We start from the raw sequence: 18,251 nt of genomic DNA, 5'->3' as shown, positions 1-18,251 counted from the left end.
CACACGCACGCGCTGCTCACACAGACACTGTGTCCCGGCCGGCCCGGGAGAGTTGACTCTATGCCTGCTGGATATTGATTGTGCTCTTGTTTTGTGTCTACTCATCTCTCTGTGTACACGGTTTCTCCCTAGAGGTGACCTTGATGATGGTACTTTCTATTTACGTCCACTGGGCTGCTATTCAGTTTTTTCTTTGTGTCTGTTGTGTTGTGTTTCTCCTCTAGAGGTGACCCTGGCCCTACTTGATGCAGCCAACGATAAAGACTCTGAGGTCCAGGAGCAGGTCAGGAAGTCCATGTTGACCCTGGGAAAACAACAGTCAGACAGAGTGTTAGCCATGTGTCAGGACTACCTCCTAAAACACCCAAAGGTAAAACCTTCACAAGCCATCTATGATTTCACACACACATGTCAAAGTGTGTCAGCCGTGTGTCGGGCTTCCTGCTCAAACATACTGAGGTGACCTGTAATTGCTGCTGCTCCCACTGTTGCTTTACACTATCAATATACTGTACCTAAGCAGCAGGAAAATAGCCGTGGAAGCCCTTGTAAAAACACAAGATAAGCATGATAACAAACACTGGAGTGCTAACACTGCCATTCAACTCTGCCTCTACTGTTGATATCATCTCAATTAGTGTTAGAGTGAGTCCAGCTTCAGAGTGGAAGCTGGATGGAAGTTGTCCATCCTGCCTAGCAATTCACCAGCATAGGCCTCTAAAAAAGCAACATAACTTGAGGTTCAAAGTAGTGATTGGTAACATCATATTCCTTCATTTCTTTCATTTGTTGCTGAACATTTTCTAGAGAAGCACATAGAAAATTTCACCATAGAGCCCTCACCCAACCAGCCTCTAGTCTAGTATGCACGTATGTGGTTACAACATCTTATCGTGTCACGCCACTGGCCTTATGATTATCAGGTGATACCATCATCATTACCCAATAGAATGAGGAAATATCTTGGGTAAAAATCTGTGACAAACTCATATCAGCAAACTCATATCAGCAAACTCATATCAGCAAACGCATAGCGTTGCAATTCACTTTTGATGCAGAAAGTAGTGAATATAAGATGTTGTTTAATTCCAAATTAAAAAAATAACAACTGGCTCAATGGCTATATTTAGTCCCCTAGAACCAAAACGGAGAAGGTTGTGGAAACAAAACTAGTCTCAATATTACTCCTTACAACCCACTTCTGGAGGAAAGCATAGTTTTAAAAGCGTGTTGGCACATGCCATACATGCAAACACCATGTATAATTGTTCTATTCTCTTCTATTCCATTTTGTTTGATCATATTACATTTTGTCTCCGTCATTCCTATCTCTCTCCTCTTGTGTTATCTCTTTTCTCTCCTCTTCTCTAGTTGGTAGTGAGCCACAGAGTGTTGATTCTCCAGACCATTGAGCTGATCGTCGGCAACAGGATAGAAGACATCAGCTCCCCCAGGATAAAGAGCATCATCTCTCTGGCCTCAGATGAGATGACACGATCTAAGGCATGTCTACTTAGTCATGTTTTGAATGTGAAGGGCAGTTGATGAGTGAGTTAGTTTTGGACAAGATGACACAATCTAAGCTGCCTGTGTTTGTGAAAATGACCAAGTATCAGCTGAATTCTTAGTAGGAGTGGGAATCTCCAGAGAGCTCTCAATACGCTGACTGTCCTGCAGGGGTTCCCAACCTTTTTTGGCTCGTCGTGACCCTACTTTGACGTCACAAAAATCTAGGGACTCGAGACATTCAAATTCCTGTACGCCATCGATAATATCATCAGTGACGTCGCCAGTATATAGTATGCTTATTTTTTCCTGCAGAATTCTGACTTTTATCTGAGAATTCTGACTTTAATCTCAAAATTCTGATTTTTTTCTCAAAATTGTGACAGTAACTCGGAATTCTGACTTTAATCTCAGAATTCTGACTTTATTCTCAGAATCCTGATTTAGAGTTATATTCTCAAAGATTTTCATCTAAATAAAAAATAAATAAAATAAGAGTCACTCACAATGTAGACTGAGGCTATGGTCCATTGATGGAAGCCTTTGCAGTATATGACATTATGTGACATTAGTAGACTGTTTGGATCTCACCTGCATTTACCACTCATCGCCATAGGTGTCACCCAAGAGAACAAAACTGAAATCTCAGAGGTTATAACTTTAAACATATCTATGCTTTAAACTCAGAACTAAAAAAAAAATCGCAAGTGACCCTAATCATCTTCGGTAGTATTAAATTGTGTGTGGTGTAAAAAAAATAAAAATCCAGGCGACCCCACTTAGGGTCGCAACCCTAAGGTTGGGAACCACTGTACTGTATCATAATACTTGGGCCTGGATGCAATAATTTTGTGATTCTCAACAAAACATGTTAGGCTTTTTATTATTGCCTTCTTTGACTACAGTAATAAGCTGAAATAATATCCACTAAGTGGATTTCCTTTATCATTTGACAACATATGAGTTATTCATAGACTAGAGTTATTTCATTAAAAAGCTTTCAAATGGGAATAAAAATAAAATATTGAGTGTCTGTGTATCAATATTATATGGCAGGGACTGGAGGAGATCTGCAATTGTATCAAACCTTTAGTTATATTTGCTTAAAATAATTAATTAGAAAAACACTATGCATTCCTAATTATGCTAATCTGTGTTTGTTGCTAAAGATTGAACATGCTGTGAACTTTGATGGCTGCTGTTATACCCATGTCATCCTCACCAGGAAATAGTGTAACGCAACAGACCTCAGAATATCTGATGAATATCTGATGTTTACTGTGTGTTGCTCTTTACTCGATAGAGGAAACGTCCATTTTGACAGTCATCTCTGTCTTCCTGGTTCTTTCAGGATGTAGTCCCTGATTGGCAGCAGGCCGCCAGTAATATCTTGGTCGCTGTGGGTAACAAGCACATCAATGACATCATGGAGGAGATTCTGAGCAAGTTCCAGCCAGGGGTCCTGCCTCACTTCTTTGTGGTCCAGACACTAGCCACCCTCTCCGATTCCAATGGTAGGAAAAACATTTGCACCCGCGCACGGCGCCCAGACTTCTCAACCTTGCAGAGTTCAATAGGAAAACCACAAATACACATGCATGCACAATGTATTTGAGTTCAGAAGCTTTTGCATTATGAGGCCAGGATACAGTTTACATGCTGCAATGTTGCCCATGTAAAAAAAAAAGAAAAAAAAAGCATTATCAGATCAAGGGTTCTGCACCTTGCAGAACCCTTGGGTTCTCCATCTGCAGCAGATACCTTGGCTCTCTGAAACACATTTCCCTCTGATAAAAAGAAAAGAAAAAGTATTGCAGCCTCTTGTAATTTAGAAATTGCAATAATCAATATTGATTTATTGTATTATATTTATATTGATTGTGCAGCCATAGCCTATACATTAGTTAGAGCTTATACTTCTTTGTCGAAAACCCTATTCTGATTGGCCACTGATCGCATGCTGAGCTCTGTTATGTCTGAATGTTTCTGAATAACAGACCACACCTCTAATTATATCACTCTGCAGTCAACAAGTCAGCTGGGTTTTGGTTATTAACACATTGACACATTGTGCCACAAACACATTACTCCTGGTTGCTGCATACAAACAACTGGGCTAACACTCTGCTTCATGCCAGTATCATTTAGACAACAACAACAAGCACAGTGTGCCTTGTCCCTTCTGTTACGGGATGTATTATGTAATAAGAGACCAGTAACACCGTTTCCTCCTCCTTGTTCTGCAGTCTATGGTATGGTACCCTTCCTGAATGCCGTTCTAGGCACCATGCTGCCCATGCTGGGCATGGCCAAACATGACAACATGAAGTGGGTCTTCTCCTCTGGTAAGAACCTCCTCTTTTCATTTTCGTTTTCTTTTGGAGTATATCAGCTATGGGCATTTACATTGACACTCAGACTTTTGAAGGGAAGGACCTGTCGATGGATTTTCCTCTCTCCCTCACTGTTACTAAAAATTCAAACAGACATTTCACCTTCAAAATAAATACAGCATGCAACTGTTGCCTTAGTCTTTCTCTCTTACTAGTCCATGTTTTCTCTTTCTATTTTGTCACTCCATCGTTCTCCTCTTCTCCCCAAACCCTCTCTCTCCCTCTCCCTCCCTCCTCCCAGCTCTGTGTCATTTCAGCGATAGTATCTTAGAGTACCTGGCCAACCTGGACAAGGCTCCAGATCCCACAGTCAGGAAAGACACTTTCTCCAGTGAAATCTATGCAGCCTATGACGTACTCTTCAATAGCTGGTTACAAAGCAGGGAGTCTAAGGTAAGGTCACTATGGGTTGGTATTATTCCCAGGAATAGTTGATGTTGATGTCAATAAAGATCATCAGAATCATTTCATTCACAAAGTACAATCAGTGTAAATGAATTTGCCCTGGTGTCACGCGGTTCGCGGTCTTAAAGGGATACACAAGACAAATGCTGCATCAGGTATCAATGGGTTAAAGAGAGATTCAATCGGCTTCAGAGCTGTTTTACAAGCCACAGACCAGCTCGTTAAGTAGTACCGTAGTCAATGTGGGAAAAAATCATAGAGTGTAAGAACATACTAGGTGCTTATCAGCAGGTTATTTTTCATACTAGGTGTTTATCAGCAGGTTATTTTTCATACTAGGTGCTTATCAGCAGGTTATTTTTCATACTAGGTGCTTATCAGCAGGTTAATTTTCATACTAGGTGCTTATCAGCAGGTTATTTTTCATACTAGGTGTTTATCAGCAGGTTAATTTTCATACTAGGTGCTTATCAGCAGGTTATTTTTCATACTAGGTGCTTATCAGCAGGTTAATTTTCATACTAGGTGCTTATCAGCAGGTTAATTTTCATACTAGGTGTTTATCAGCAGGTTAATTTTCATACTAGGTGCTTATCAGCAGGTTAATTTTCATACTAGGTGCTTATCAGCAAGTTATTTTCCATAGGTGGCCAGGCAGAGGTGTAGTGCTATCTTGAGAAGTGAGGGAACGCACCTATTTGCGGAACACCCCCCTCCCCCAGCACACGCACAGGTCCCCCCGCACGCACACACACTACACTGACACACACACATAATTTATTGTGTCCTCTAGACACTGCAGAAGTAGCCCATGACAGAGTCAGTTATCACAAACAGCTAAGCTAAACAAGTCTCAAGCATCACACAAGTGCACAAGGCTGCATAATTGATCATTTGGCAGCTGGCATTTTTAGCAAGTAACTTACCATTTTGTGGCGAATTCTGGCGATGCAAATTGCAATCTGGTGATTAACGCTAACTTTTGATTAGCGTTAATTGAAAATAAATCTCGGTAATGTAACGTGCACTCCATAGTAAAATGTACACCGCTTGCGCATGTGCAGAAACTGAGAAACCGGACCGGTGTGCTTCCGTGTGTAGCTGATTTGGCCCACCCATTTACTGTTAGGAACGATATGATTGCCAAAACAGCTTTTAACATTGTTTCTAAATGATTGTAAACATACCTTTTTCACAACTGGTCCGAAAAATGAAAGGATGTTTGGCTGCCTTTTCATCTTTACTTGTTATCTCGTCAGGTACTGGGAGAAAAAAAACATTTTGATGCTGAAAATGCCACTACTAGCTAGTTAAGGTGGACCGGTGGAGTGTTTCCCTCTTCCTTCAAGCCACGAGTTGATACCATGTGAATCATTCAGCCCACCTTAAATATTAGTTAAGGTGGAATGTTTCCTTCTTCCTTCAAGCCACGAGTTGATGCCATGTGAATCATTCAGCCCACCTTAAATATAGACGAATGACAACTTTGTCCAGATTCACTCGTTTTATTGGCTCCACATACACACACACGTTGACACACACAAAACACTGCTTGGAGAAGTATGGGAACGCCGTTCCCACGCGTTCTGCCGGGACTACACCTATGTGGCCAGGTGTCAGGTGCTTATGGGATTGATCGAAAAAGGTGCTTCTTTTGTGTGTCAGTTGACTTAAACAGCTTGATAGCCTTTGTAGCATTCCTCATTGAAGCCAAGGAGGATCACAGCTACTTTCAAGCTAAAGCAAGTTATGCTCCCTGTTACAATGAGGAATGCTACAAATGCAAACAATACACTGTAGCCTATAGGAGCTGTCAGGGGGGAAAGCCTCTACATTTGCTTTTAAATGTAGGAAGCATCTGGTAAAGGAAATAACCATTACAATTCAAAATGTGAAGGTGCTTCAGTAAATGTTTGTTTAATTTTGCAATACTGAATCAGTCAAATTTATACTGTACATGTATGGTGCCATTTTATGTTCACAAAATGAATGACACCAACTGCTAGCACTTTGAACATTATTTGGAACTATTAAAATCTCATAGAAATCAGAGCCTTTCCAGGATGTTCAGAATCAGAGCATAACAGCAATAGCAGTTACTGTTTGTGTTTCTACTGAGGCTATACTTACAGTAGCTAGCCAAGAGTGTGACTAAGCAGTGTGCCTCCGTGCTGCATTAGCGAAGGCAGGGAACCTATTAGAGCTCATTACACAGTCAATCCACTAAATGGCCTGTATTGTATTTCTTTACATGGTCAGAAGTCACAGCACAACACAGACAGATCTAGTGACAGTAGTGATGATGAAGATGTTTTGGTGGTGACATACGGCCAATATCTTTTTGAATTGGAATATACAAACAAGGGTTGGAGCAGATGGAGAGGCTATCTCTCATTGATGAAAACAATGACGGCGCTTGTGCCAGGATGCAAAGACAGGCGGTGCACTCACATAAACTATGAGTGCTGGAAAATGAAATGAAGTTACAGCATTGTTTTTCTGTGTTCATGGTGTTTATTGTTCACATAAGAGATTCTGAACGTGACAGAACATTTCTATACTCATTCATTCACTACACATACTCATTTACTTACCGTATATCCCCAACATAAATGGGAGCTCGGGCTCTGTGTGTCTGTCCCACTGTGGGGCGTAGCGCGCCAGATTCCTAGTAATATATACAGTACTCTTTCATTTTTTCCATTGGGAGGCTATGACTTCATACTGTACCTTCATGCCCCCTATTGGATTTGCAGCACTTTTTCAAAAGAAGGTGGCAAATCTCTTCAAATAGGCTGTACTACCTTTGGAATAATATGGCCATTTTTCAATTGACAAACACACGCACACACACACACACACACACACACACACACACACACACACACACACACACACACACACACACACACACACACTGTCTCTTGCCCTCTCTCCTATTCACGAGTTTCCTGGTGAGACAGTGGGCGCATCATGACACCCTCCCTCCCTGTTTCCAGCTGCCGGTTGCCTGTTTCCGCCCAGGAACGTTCATAGCGAAAGAGACTGAAAATAATCATAATAATTGTTGTGACTTTGTACCTACCTATGTCTTGTAATGGAGCCCCCCAGCACAATAATTTCACATGTGCATAATTGTACAACGGAGTGACAATATCTTGAATCTTGAAAGAGAGAGACCGCTAAAGCTACGTTCAATGACCAAATAATAAGAGTTCCGGTTCGGACGTTTAGCCTTCAAAACAAAAGCGGCCGCTATGCAACCACATACTATTTATAGCCATTTCGGCTCAAATAAGCCCGTTCTATAAATACAACACGTTGTGTACCACCCAGGTAGTGTAATAATATGTACATCACTTTATATTGATAACTTAGTGGACAAATTTAGTCAAAACTACCCAGTGTTGAGTGTTCTTACTGAACGCACTGGGAAAAAAAGTATTCTTATTGTGTCACTGAACACACAGTTGTGCAAAAAAAACGATATGGCGATATATCATGATATTTTTCTGAAATATCGATACAGTATTGCGGAAAAAAGTATTGCGATATATTGCCGTATCGATTTTATTGCACAGCCCTAGCCGCTATGCAACCACACAACGTTACTATTTTTAGCCATTTCGGATAAAAATAACCCAAACGTTCCCACTCTTTGACAGCGGCGCGCACCTCCTTGCTAGTGAAAAAGAATTAAACAGGAAGTCGACAACCGGCAACCGCTGAGAATCATGGGAAACGTAGGTCCAGGAATAAGGTGAATAGTTGACATTAACAGTAAGTGAAGCAACTAATGTCTCTCTCTCTCTCTCTCGCTGTTCTAGTTGAGGTTAACAGTGGCTGAAGCAGTGGGCTCTATGTGCCATCTGATGGCCAGTGACAAACTGGAGGAGCAGATTCCCAAACTCATCCCTGCTATCCTGTCCCTTTACAAGAAGAACAACGAGCACTATGTCATCAGCAAGGTGGCTCACTATTGGCTGCAGCATTTTTGGTACAGGTGTCCATCACAACACTTCAGCAACATTTGTGTTTTTTCTGCCTGCTCTCCAGAGTCTGTGCCAGGTGCTAGATGCCTCGGTCAACATGGGCAGCAGGGTGCTGGAGACACAACTGGACAGTCTGCTGGTGGCACTGCATCAACAGGTACTCGTACATACATGCAAAATAGGTTAAAACAGCTGCTGAATTTATATATAAAAAAAAAAGTGCATACATTTTAATTGTTGGGTTTATAAAATAAATGGTTAGCAGACTGATTATGAAAGAGGGGGAAAAAAATAATTATCTATTTTTTTGACTCGACAGAAATAACCCATAGTCTGCTGAAATAAATAAATAAAGTGAAGCAACAATTCTAGTTTAAAGTGATAATCGAAGATTTAGCTTTTCTTGTCTCTGACGACACCAATGGCCATGAGCAGTAATTAATTGCAGGTGAAATCCACACGCTGTGTCGCATAATAGTGACATGAAGGGTTTTTTCTTCTTCTTAATAAATTCAAGTTGGCCAGTGGGGGGCGGTAATGCAACGCTTGGACGGCAATCGCGCACATATCTCAAAAGAAGAAGTTGGTCAGCGGTGCTCTATTATGGATCCCACTGGAGATCGCTGTGACACGTGGGCGGCTGGGCGGTGTGTGTGTGTGTGTGTGTGTGGGAGATTTGAGCTGTCACAAAGGAACAAAAGGCTGGCTCCTGGCCAATCCCGCCACTTGACTGCTGCAGGGTGTGTTCTGCCCAAATCTCCAGTGGGATCATAATAACGCGGAAACAACAGCAACTTGTTCCTACTCCGCCTACCCTCTCTGACGCGTTATGGGAAACATGTCAAGAACTGTGCGCCGCTTGTGATATCTTTTTGTTTTTTTTGCTTGGGGGCGGGGGAAGTGTCGCCACAGACACAAGTTCATAAATGTTGCAATATAGAGAGATGCAAGGGCTTTCATCAATGGCTATAGGTTAAATCACCATTGTGTTAACGCAGTTGGCGATATATAGTGACTTTACAAACATTTATTTACATGAAAATCTTCTGTATTATCACTTTAAACTACAGTTAATTTTATTTTGCTTGTTGTGTATTATGAACCGATCAATTTTCAATCAATGAGGAAGTTGGTTATGTCTGTTTCTCTGTCTCTCTGTCTGCGGTTTTTGTCCCACATTGATTTTTTTTTTAACATTTTTTTTTTTTTAACATTTTTTATTTTTTTTCCGAATTTCGATTAAAAGTCGACTTTGGCCAGCGAATTTCGAATAGTGTTTTTGCTAGAAATGCCCATCCCTAGTAGATGTGTCATTCCTTGGTTTTGGTAGATGTGTCATTCCTTGGGACTTGTGTTCTCTTCATGCTGAGCTTTCTTTTGACATGTCAAATGACTTTTAGAGAGTCACTGTGGTCAGATGTTTCCATAGCCCTGTGACTCGGCAGAAAGCCTGGCTTAATGCCTCCACTGTTGCAACACTTTTCCACCATGACTCAGTCAATAAGTGTGCATATGTGTACACACATGGTAGAATGACTTAGTGGGTATAGAGACGGAAGTCTGCTACTTTTTAATCAATGGGACAAGTGGACCAGTAACACTCCTGTTCCTCGACAACTGTAGTCGAGGTGCCCTTGAGCAAGGCATCCCCATTATTGGTCAACAGTTGAGGACTGTGTCTGGACAGCTGCCAAGTGTGAATGTGTGTTTTTATGAATTGTGAAGCATGGTGGTGTAGGCAAAACCCCTCCCTGGATAAATAAACAATGACAAATTAATAAATAAACAAATAAATAAGTTAAGAAGTTAATTACATTTAAAAATAAATCTCTCTTTCTCACTGAGGACAATCAGTTTATCATCTTTAAAAATAGGCTGATAGCAAGGAGTTTTGTACAATAAATAGAGCATGTCTTACAATAAGGCCCATTTGGTTAAATTTGAATGAACTACTGTAATTGTTTTTTGATCATTATCCTGAAATGAATAAAATGGCACCTGAACTCGCATCATAGCATACAGTAACATACAGTACCTGTTGACATTGTCAGGTGCACAGAACAGTGTCTACAGTGAAACATTCTTGATGATAGCCAGACCTGTCCTCTCTCTCTCCTCAGGTGTGCACCCCTATTGACTACAGCAACCCTCCAACTGTGAAGAACCATAACGAGGTGCTACGCTGCTTCAGCTTGCTAGGTACTGTACTAAAGCTCTTCAGTAGTGTGTGTGAGGTGGCTCACCTGCTAGAGTGCGTACCACAAAGGCTTTGTCCTCCACGCGGTCGAGCAGGGCTGGAATCTGACCCATGTCATCCACTCTCTGTCTCTCCCCACCTTTCCTGTCTGCTTACTGTCCTATCAATAAAGGCAAAATGCCCCCCCCCCCCCAAATAAATACATACATAAAATAAAATAAATCAAGTGTGAGTGTATGCACTATGCATGCATGTGAATGTCTGTGTGTGTTTTTGTGCCTATATGTTGGCCTGTGTGTGTTGGTAATTCAGTGCTGTTGTCAGTCCAGCAGCAAGTGGCCATTATATCTATTTTAGCTCTATGGAGTCACAAGAGCAGCAATGAGATCATCCATTAGTATGCTGGCATGATTATGTTAACTTCCCCTCCTCCTCCCCCCCCACACCGCTTTTCTCATCTCTTTTCTTCTATTCTTCTTTTGTTTTGTTCCGTCTTTTCCAGTATAACCTTTGCCAACATGTCTTTCCCTCTGCCTCCTCTCCACTCCTCTCCTCCTAGCTAACTCCTTCCCAGACCGGCTGGTTGTGTTTGTTCTTCAGAGGCTGGAGAACAGCAACGAGAGGAGCAGGATGGGCTCCCTGGCTGTCCTGCGCCACCTCATCAACTCTACCAGTGAGAAAACAAAACGCATGCAGAGACACAAGGAAGACAGACACCCCTCCACACGTCCCATATACAGGGATCCATTTGGCATTAGGACAACTAAAAGAACTAGGAGGAATTAGTCATTCAGTGTTTATAAGCTCTTAAAAAAACACGAGTGCCGTCAATTATATCAGAAATATGAATTAATATGTCAACGTGTGTGTGTGTCTGTGTGTGCGTGCGTGCGCGCGTTACAGCTTCCATGATGGAGACCAAGAAGCTTTTTATTCTGACCAGCATCAGACAACCAATGGCCGACCACAGCAATAAGGTAAACAATGTACACACACACACCCACACACACACACACACACACACACACACACACACACACACACACACACACACACACACCCACACACACACACACACACACACAGGCTTTTCCTTTAAGTCTCAGTTGGACAACTTCTTTTAACATTGGCTTTCCTGAAGATGTTTGCTGTCCAGGTGATCTCGCACGCACACACACACACACACACACACACACACACACACACACACACACACACACACACACACACACACACACACACACACACACACACACACACACACACACACACACACACACTCACTCTGTCTCTCTGTCTCCCAGGTGAAGAAGCGTGTGGTTCAGGTCATCAGTGCAATGGCTCATCATGGCTACCTGCAGTTGGATGGAGGGGAGCTACTGGTTCGATTCATCGTTCAGCACTGTGCCTTGCCCGACACATATCAGGTACAACTTATGTGTGTGTGTGTGTGTGTGTGTGTGTGTGTGTGTCTCTGTATGTCTGTCTGTCTCGCTATTGCATGTTTTATTTAGAATTTTATTTTTGTTTGGAAATTATAGGAAAAACACACAATGTGTGGACCAAAACAGCTCAGCAGGCACAGTAGAATATAAAAAATTGAAGAAAGACAAAATTTAATTGGAAGTAATTGTACTGTACCTGTGTACTACAAAGAGTTTAACAAACAGAGTACATCTTCCTGAAGGTTTATTGTTTATTGTTTATTTAGATCCCCATTAGCTGCCACACATGGAAGCAGCTATTCTTCCTGGGGTCCACAACATAAAAGTAAAAAAAAAAAAAAAAAGACATACATTTGATGGATACAATTATTCAAATACAGTTTGTCCAACTTAAATCATGAAAAAATGAGGTAATGCTATGTAAGCTTTCTTAAAATATAACCACAACCCAACTAGGGTTGCTTTTGATTAAAACAGTTTACAGATAAACATTAAAAAAAGTAATAAAAAATTTACGAACACCGACACCAAATTCAGATTCACATGAACCAATGTTCAATCAATAGACTCTTTTTAAGATGTTTTTTTGAACAGACTTAAAGACTGGGTGTGTCTCATACTATCAGACAGCTTGTTCCATAATGCAGTGGCTCTATACATAACAGATTTTTGAGTAGATATTAAATTTGTGGAAGGCAATACAATTAATCTCCTAGACACTTGTCTTGTTGAATAATCATGAATATCTTCAATATGATAGATCCTAGAGTATAAAGATGTAGGCTTGGCCTCTATACAAATTTTATGAAAAAAGGAGAGAAGATTATAAGAAAGCCTATCCCCAACCTTTAACCACTGAAGCTTACTATGCATAACATTAACATTAGCTTTGTAAGGGCATTTCAGAACAAGGCGAGCAGCTCTGTTTTGAACAATTTGTAACTTATGAATGTCTTCCTTAGTTGCACTAGACCATACCATCGAACAGTAGTAAGTGAGATAGCACCAATGCTTGAATTACCTGTGCTCTAGAGGGATCATTCAATAAGTAGGCACATCTCTTGATAACAGATACAGCTCTCCCCATTTTTGCTACTACATTGTCGACATGAGCAGGTGATACGGGCAAGATCAATACCGCAACGCATTTCAACCGTTGGGTTTTCGTCAGGCTGTATGGAAGGGCGTCGGCTGCCAAACCTGTATATAAGGATACGTGGCACCAGGTAAGAGGGAGTGACGTGAAGGGGGCAGAGCCCTGACGTCAGAGTCCAACACTACACTCTACTGGATACAACAGATAACACAGGTAATAATGAATACAGTTGTGCCAATACAGGCATCACAATAAATACATAAGTAGAGGCAGGAAATCACCATAGGCTACACAGGACGCACAGTGTGCATATGTCTAGTGTCCATATAGGCTACAGAGAATAGTGGAGTGGGGTATGCAACAATATAGGCTATACACACAAAGACCTTCCAGTGAGCAAGTATTTAAAGCCATGTAGGCTATAGGCTACAAGCATAAAGCATGCGCAGGACTAGGCATGGGTCGATTTCCGGTTTTACCGGTTCGGTTCGGTGTACGAGCCCAAACCGGTTTGATCGTGTGCGAACCGAAAAACCCTTAAAAAAAAAAAAAATTGCCAGTCCATTCTGATTGCACTATTGTTCCTATTAGCCTCTTCTCAAGTTGCACTAGTATGCAAAAGTCTTATTTTGTTTATTATGTTGATGTTTGAAGAAAAGTTAAGCTGAATAGTTATGAGAAATAAATACAGGGTGTGTTTGTTACACAGGTGCCCTGCTTCTTTTTATTCAGTATCATTGCTGGTTGACAATACCAGCTTAGAGGTGTATTATCGCTATCAGGTGGACTGAAGTTGCACTACAGACAGTTATGGGCCACACTCGGGAGCCCTGCTTAAAAAAAAAAAAAAAAAAAAAAAATGAATTACAAAAAAAAACGGTATACCGGTTCGATCCGGTTTAGACGGCAATATCGAACCGGTTTTAAAATTTTCAAACCGACCCAGCCCTACGCAGGACCAACAATGACACAAAGAGGAATCAATTATAATACTAACAGAGACTGATTGAGAAAACGGTAAGAACAGAGCGACTCATAGGCCAGAGACCCGGGCACAGGTTAAATAAAACATGAGAGGTCTAGCTCCTCACTGAGTCCAATAGGAGCGGCCGTGTCCAGTCTGTATATCCATTGCGCTTCATGCTGGAGGAGAACCCTATCTAGATCCCCACCCCTCGGGTACGGTTTCACACTGTCAATGGCCCAGAAACAAAGGTCGTAATCCCTATGTTGGTGTTGAAATAAAATGTTCAACTAAAGGGGCTTTAGTGTCTTGCCGGCGGATAGCGCTCTTGTGCTCGATGATGCGCGTGCGTAACGGGCGGAGAGTTTTCCCGAGATACCACCGTGCGCACGGGCAGGAGATGGCATACACCACCCCCTGCGACGCACAGGTGGTGAGATGTTTCAAGTGGATGGTTTGTCCGTTAGGGAATGTGATGGACTTGGCTTTGGTAGTTTGTGGGCAGACAGAGCAGTGGCCGCACGGGAAGTGGCCAACAGGAGGAGGGCGGGAATCGATGGTGGATTGGGTGATAGTGGGGGTGTGGAGCGTCCTGACCAGATTGTCCCTGATGTTCGGGTTTCTTGAGAAAGCAATCCTGGGAGGTGTGGAAAAAGACTCGTGTATCTGGAGCACTCTCCAGTGCTTAAGCAAACACCGTTTTGGCTCTGCCCCCTTCACGTCACTCCCTCTTACCTGGTGCCACGTATCCACAGGTTTGGCAGCCGACGCCCTTCCATACAGCCTGACGAAAACCCAACGGTTGAAACGCGTTGCGGTATTGATCTAGCCCGTATCACCTTCAGGAAGATGTACTCTGTTTGTTAAACTCTTTGTAGTACACAGGTACAATTACTTCCAATTAAATTTTGTCATTTAAATTCCTAACAGCTCCTTTCTTCAATTTTTGTTTGGAAATTATACAATGAATTACATTATGTGAGGTATCATATCTGTGGCTTGTGTGATGGATAGTATGATGTATTTATGCTGAATATTCCTTTTTATGAATAGACGCAGAGGAGGAGGAACAGTTAGTTTGTCAGTAAAAGGTTTGATGAATAAATAAATCAAAACCACTCCACTACTGTACTGTACTGGTGACAGTAGCTGTCGTAAAGACAGGGGGAGTGAGCAGCTACTGTCATGAACTTACCGTAATACCAACATACTCAATCTTTGACGCGTTATTTACCCCCCCTTCCCAACATGCTAGGTTGACATGCTTGGTTCCAATCGATTCCTTATTTCTTCTACTTTCATATCATATAAAGAAGTATAAAGATAATCAATCTAGCTTAAAAAATGTGCTCGCTGTCAGCCGTAGATGTACTGGCCAAATTCAGTTTAAAAATATGGGAGTTTAAGGTCGCCGTTTTTATTTGCAAAATGACAGGCTATGCAGCATGAAACATATTAATACGAAAAAAAATAGCGCTGCTTGGTGGACCATTTGCACGCTGAATTTACTAGAAGGACTGGATAACTTCAACTTAACACATTCACTGCCAGCCGTTTTTCAATACTGTAGTTAGCTTCTGCCAAGGTTTTTTTTTGAGGATTCTGGCTCATCTTTCAAGAGCCGAGGATTCGTTTCTGTTAGGATTTTGTGAACACACAATATCTCAAAAGAACTAATAGAATGTGTGCTTTCTCTGTCTAAAAGAGTTAGTTTGTAGAGGTAGTAGTTATGTAAGCATTAGCAGTTGAATACAGCATGGTTTCAGCGTCTGAAAATTTATTCTGAGATAAACGGCTTTTTGTGAAATTCGATAGAACAGTCACTTTAACCATTCATTTTTGGCATCAGTAAGACGTCAGACATCTAAACAATAGTTTTGAACAGTCATTTCCTCCATAACAGCAGGAAACACCCCTCTCCTTCAAACTCCTCCCTCCGTGTGTGTTCTTCTTGGCTGCAGCGGGCGTGTCACAAGCTCGTTTCTGTTGCTGCTGTAACCTCGCGTCACCAGGCTCACTGCTTTGCTGCTGCTGTGCCTGTCTGCTGGCGGCCGCTGGCCAAGTCTGGATGGGCTCGCTCGTTTCTTGGAGTTTCGGTTGAGAGCTTTGATGAAGCTTTTGCGATTCTGGTCATATTTATGCTGCGTGTTTCAAAGTGTGTTCCACCCGTAATCTATTATGCAAATTTGCAATCCCGCACCGCCAGCAATCAGCACGAAAACGAAAGCGTTTTCGCCAATCCATTTTCATGAGAATGGCTTCCTCACACTGCTTTTTGCTTGCCTTCCTCTAGTCAGGAGAGCACTGTCGCCACTTAGTGGGTCGGTGGAATGGGTTGTACACGTTCGGTGGCTCCAATATTTATATAAGAGATGTAAAAGGGTTAGATGCACATCCCACGGTCAAAAAAAAAATAATCATTTTTTTGACGTATTAATACGTTCACTGCCAATGGCGAGTTGACTCGTCAAAAAGAATCCAACGGTTCACTGCCAATGACGAGTTGAGACGTCAAAAAAAAAATTTTTTTTTTTTTGACGGTGCTACGTGGATCAATGCCCCCCACGTCTCCTATAAAAATATTGGAGCTACCGAACGTGTACAACCCATTCCACCGACCCACTAAGTGGCGACAGTGCTCTCCATTCTAGAGGAAGGCAAGCAAAAAGCAGTGTGAGAAAGCCATTCTCATGAAAATGGATTGGCGAAAACGCTTTCGCGCTTGGGAGCTGGCGGTGGGGTTTTGCAAATTTGCATAATAGATTACGGGTGGAACACACTTTGAAACACGCAGCATAAATAAGACCAGAATCGCAAAAGCTTCATCAAAGCTCTCAGAACCCCGCCACGGGGTTCTGAGAGCTTTGATGAAGCTGCTGTGCCGCCAGCAGACAGGCACAGCAGCAGCAAAGCAGTGAGCCTGGTGACGCGAGGTTACAGCAGCAGCAGCAACGAGCTTGTGACACGCCCGCTGCAGCCAAGAAGAACACACACGGAGGGAGGAGTTTGAAGGAGAGGGGTGTTTCCTGCTGTTATGGAGGAAATTACTGTTCAAAACTATTGTTTAGATGTCTGACGTCTTACTGATGCCAAAAATGAATGGTTAAAGTGACTGTTCTATCGAATTTCACAAAAAGCCGTTTATCTCAGAATAAATTTCCAGAGGCTGAAACCATGCTGTATTCAACTGCTAATGCTTACATAACTACTAACTCTACAAACTAACTCTTTTAGACAGAGAAAGCACACATTCTATTAGTTCTTTTGAGATATTGTGTGTTCACAAAATCCTAACAGAAACGAATCCTCGGCTCTTGAAAGATGAGCCAGAATCCTCAAAAAAACCCTCTGGCAGAAGCTAACTACAGTATTGAAAAACGGCTGGCAGTGAATGTGTTAATACGTCATTGGCAGTCAACCGTTGGATTTTTTTTGACGGATTAATACGTCATTGGCAGTGAACGTGTTAACTGACTTGCTTGCACATCCATGCCGTCTGTAGTGTAACCGCATGCAGCCAAGACGTTGCATATATCCCAGTGTTTGCGGAGATTTCAGTCTCCACTCCGTACCGCGGCCGCCGGCTCTAAACTCGTGTTGGCTTGCGTAATACAATGCAACGACTGTCTGGCTTGTGAGCTAACTTACTGCTTGATAAAAAAATAAATAAAAAGAAGAAGGGGAAAATATAATATGCTGCTACTCTCGTGTAAATCTATCTATTACTGTCATGTCATCACAGCAAAGTGGAATCTTGATGTCAGCATTCACTTCCTAGTAGGCAATGGAGCTGGATTCAACAAGATTTTGAGACTCATTCATCATTGGACAATACAATGTCAATCTTAGCAATTTATCCAATCAACAACCAATTTGGTTGAATAAATTAATTGATTGGTAGTGATTGGTGAGGGCAGCTGAGGCTTCACTGTTCCCTGTGAATTGCATGTGTTTTTCAACCAATCATAGATTAGCATGACATAAATTACCAAGGAAATGAACAGCCCAAAGGGGTAATGTTATTGTAGTGTACCCCTGAGGGCACGACAGACAGACCCACTGCATTGGCACAGACTCTGTCTGCATGCTGCTCCATCAGTGCCCTACAGGTGTCACTGTTCAACCATTTTAAGAATATTGTGAATACCATGCATTTTATTAACTCATTGAGTGCCATGGACGTCTTTCGACGTCCAATTAAATAGTGACGTAGAGTGCCAAGGACGTCGATCGACGTCCAATGCGTTTTTTGA

At 42.0% G+C, this 18,251-nt stretch overlaps 1 protein-coding gene across 1 annotated transcript in view; it reads left to right on the top strand.

Moving 5' to 3' along the window:
• The window catches only part of mroh1 (maestro heat-like repeat family member 1), a 79,335-nt gene that overhangs the window by 11,782 nt on the left and 49,302 nt on the right, over positions 1-18,251 (top strand). The window contains exons 3-13 of the mRNA XM_083645721.1: positions 225-370; positions 1,372-1,503; positions 2,858-3,020; positions 3,753-3,851; positions 4,141-4,292; positions 8,132-8,272; positions 8,361-8,453; positions 10,417-10,495; positions 11,053-11,166; positions 11,397-11,470; positions 11,798-11,920. Of these exons, the coding sequence (XP_083501847.1) occupies positions 225-370; positions 1,372-1,503; positions 2,858-3,020; positions 3,753-3,851; positions 4,141-4,292; positions 8,132-8,272; positions 8,361-8,453; positions 10,417-10,495; positions 11,053-11,166; positions 11,397-11,470; positions 11,798-11,920 (1,316 nt within the window). The remainder of the gene's footprint in view (positions 1-224; positions 371-1,371; positions 1,504-2,857; positions 3,021-3,752; positions 3,852-4,140; positions 4,293-8,131; positions 8,273-8,360; positions 8,454-10,416; positions 10,496-11,052; positions 11,167-11,396; positions 11,471-11,797; positions 11,921-18,251) is intronic.

The sequence above is a fragment of the Poromitra crassiceps genome (assembly GCF_964638095.1).
Source record: "Poromitra crassiceps genome assembly, chromosome: 1".
NCBI classification, from domain to species: Eukaryota; Metazoa; Chordata; class Actinopteri; order Beryciformes; family Melamphaidae; genus Poromitra; species Poromitra crassiceps.
Note: the sequence above shows the minus strand (reverse complement) of the source record. Positions and strands in the feature narration are given on the sequence as shown.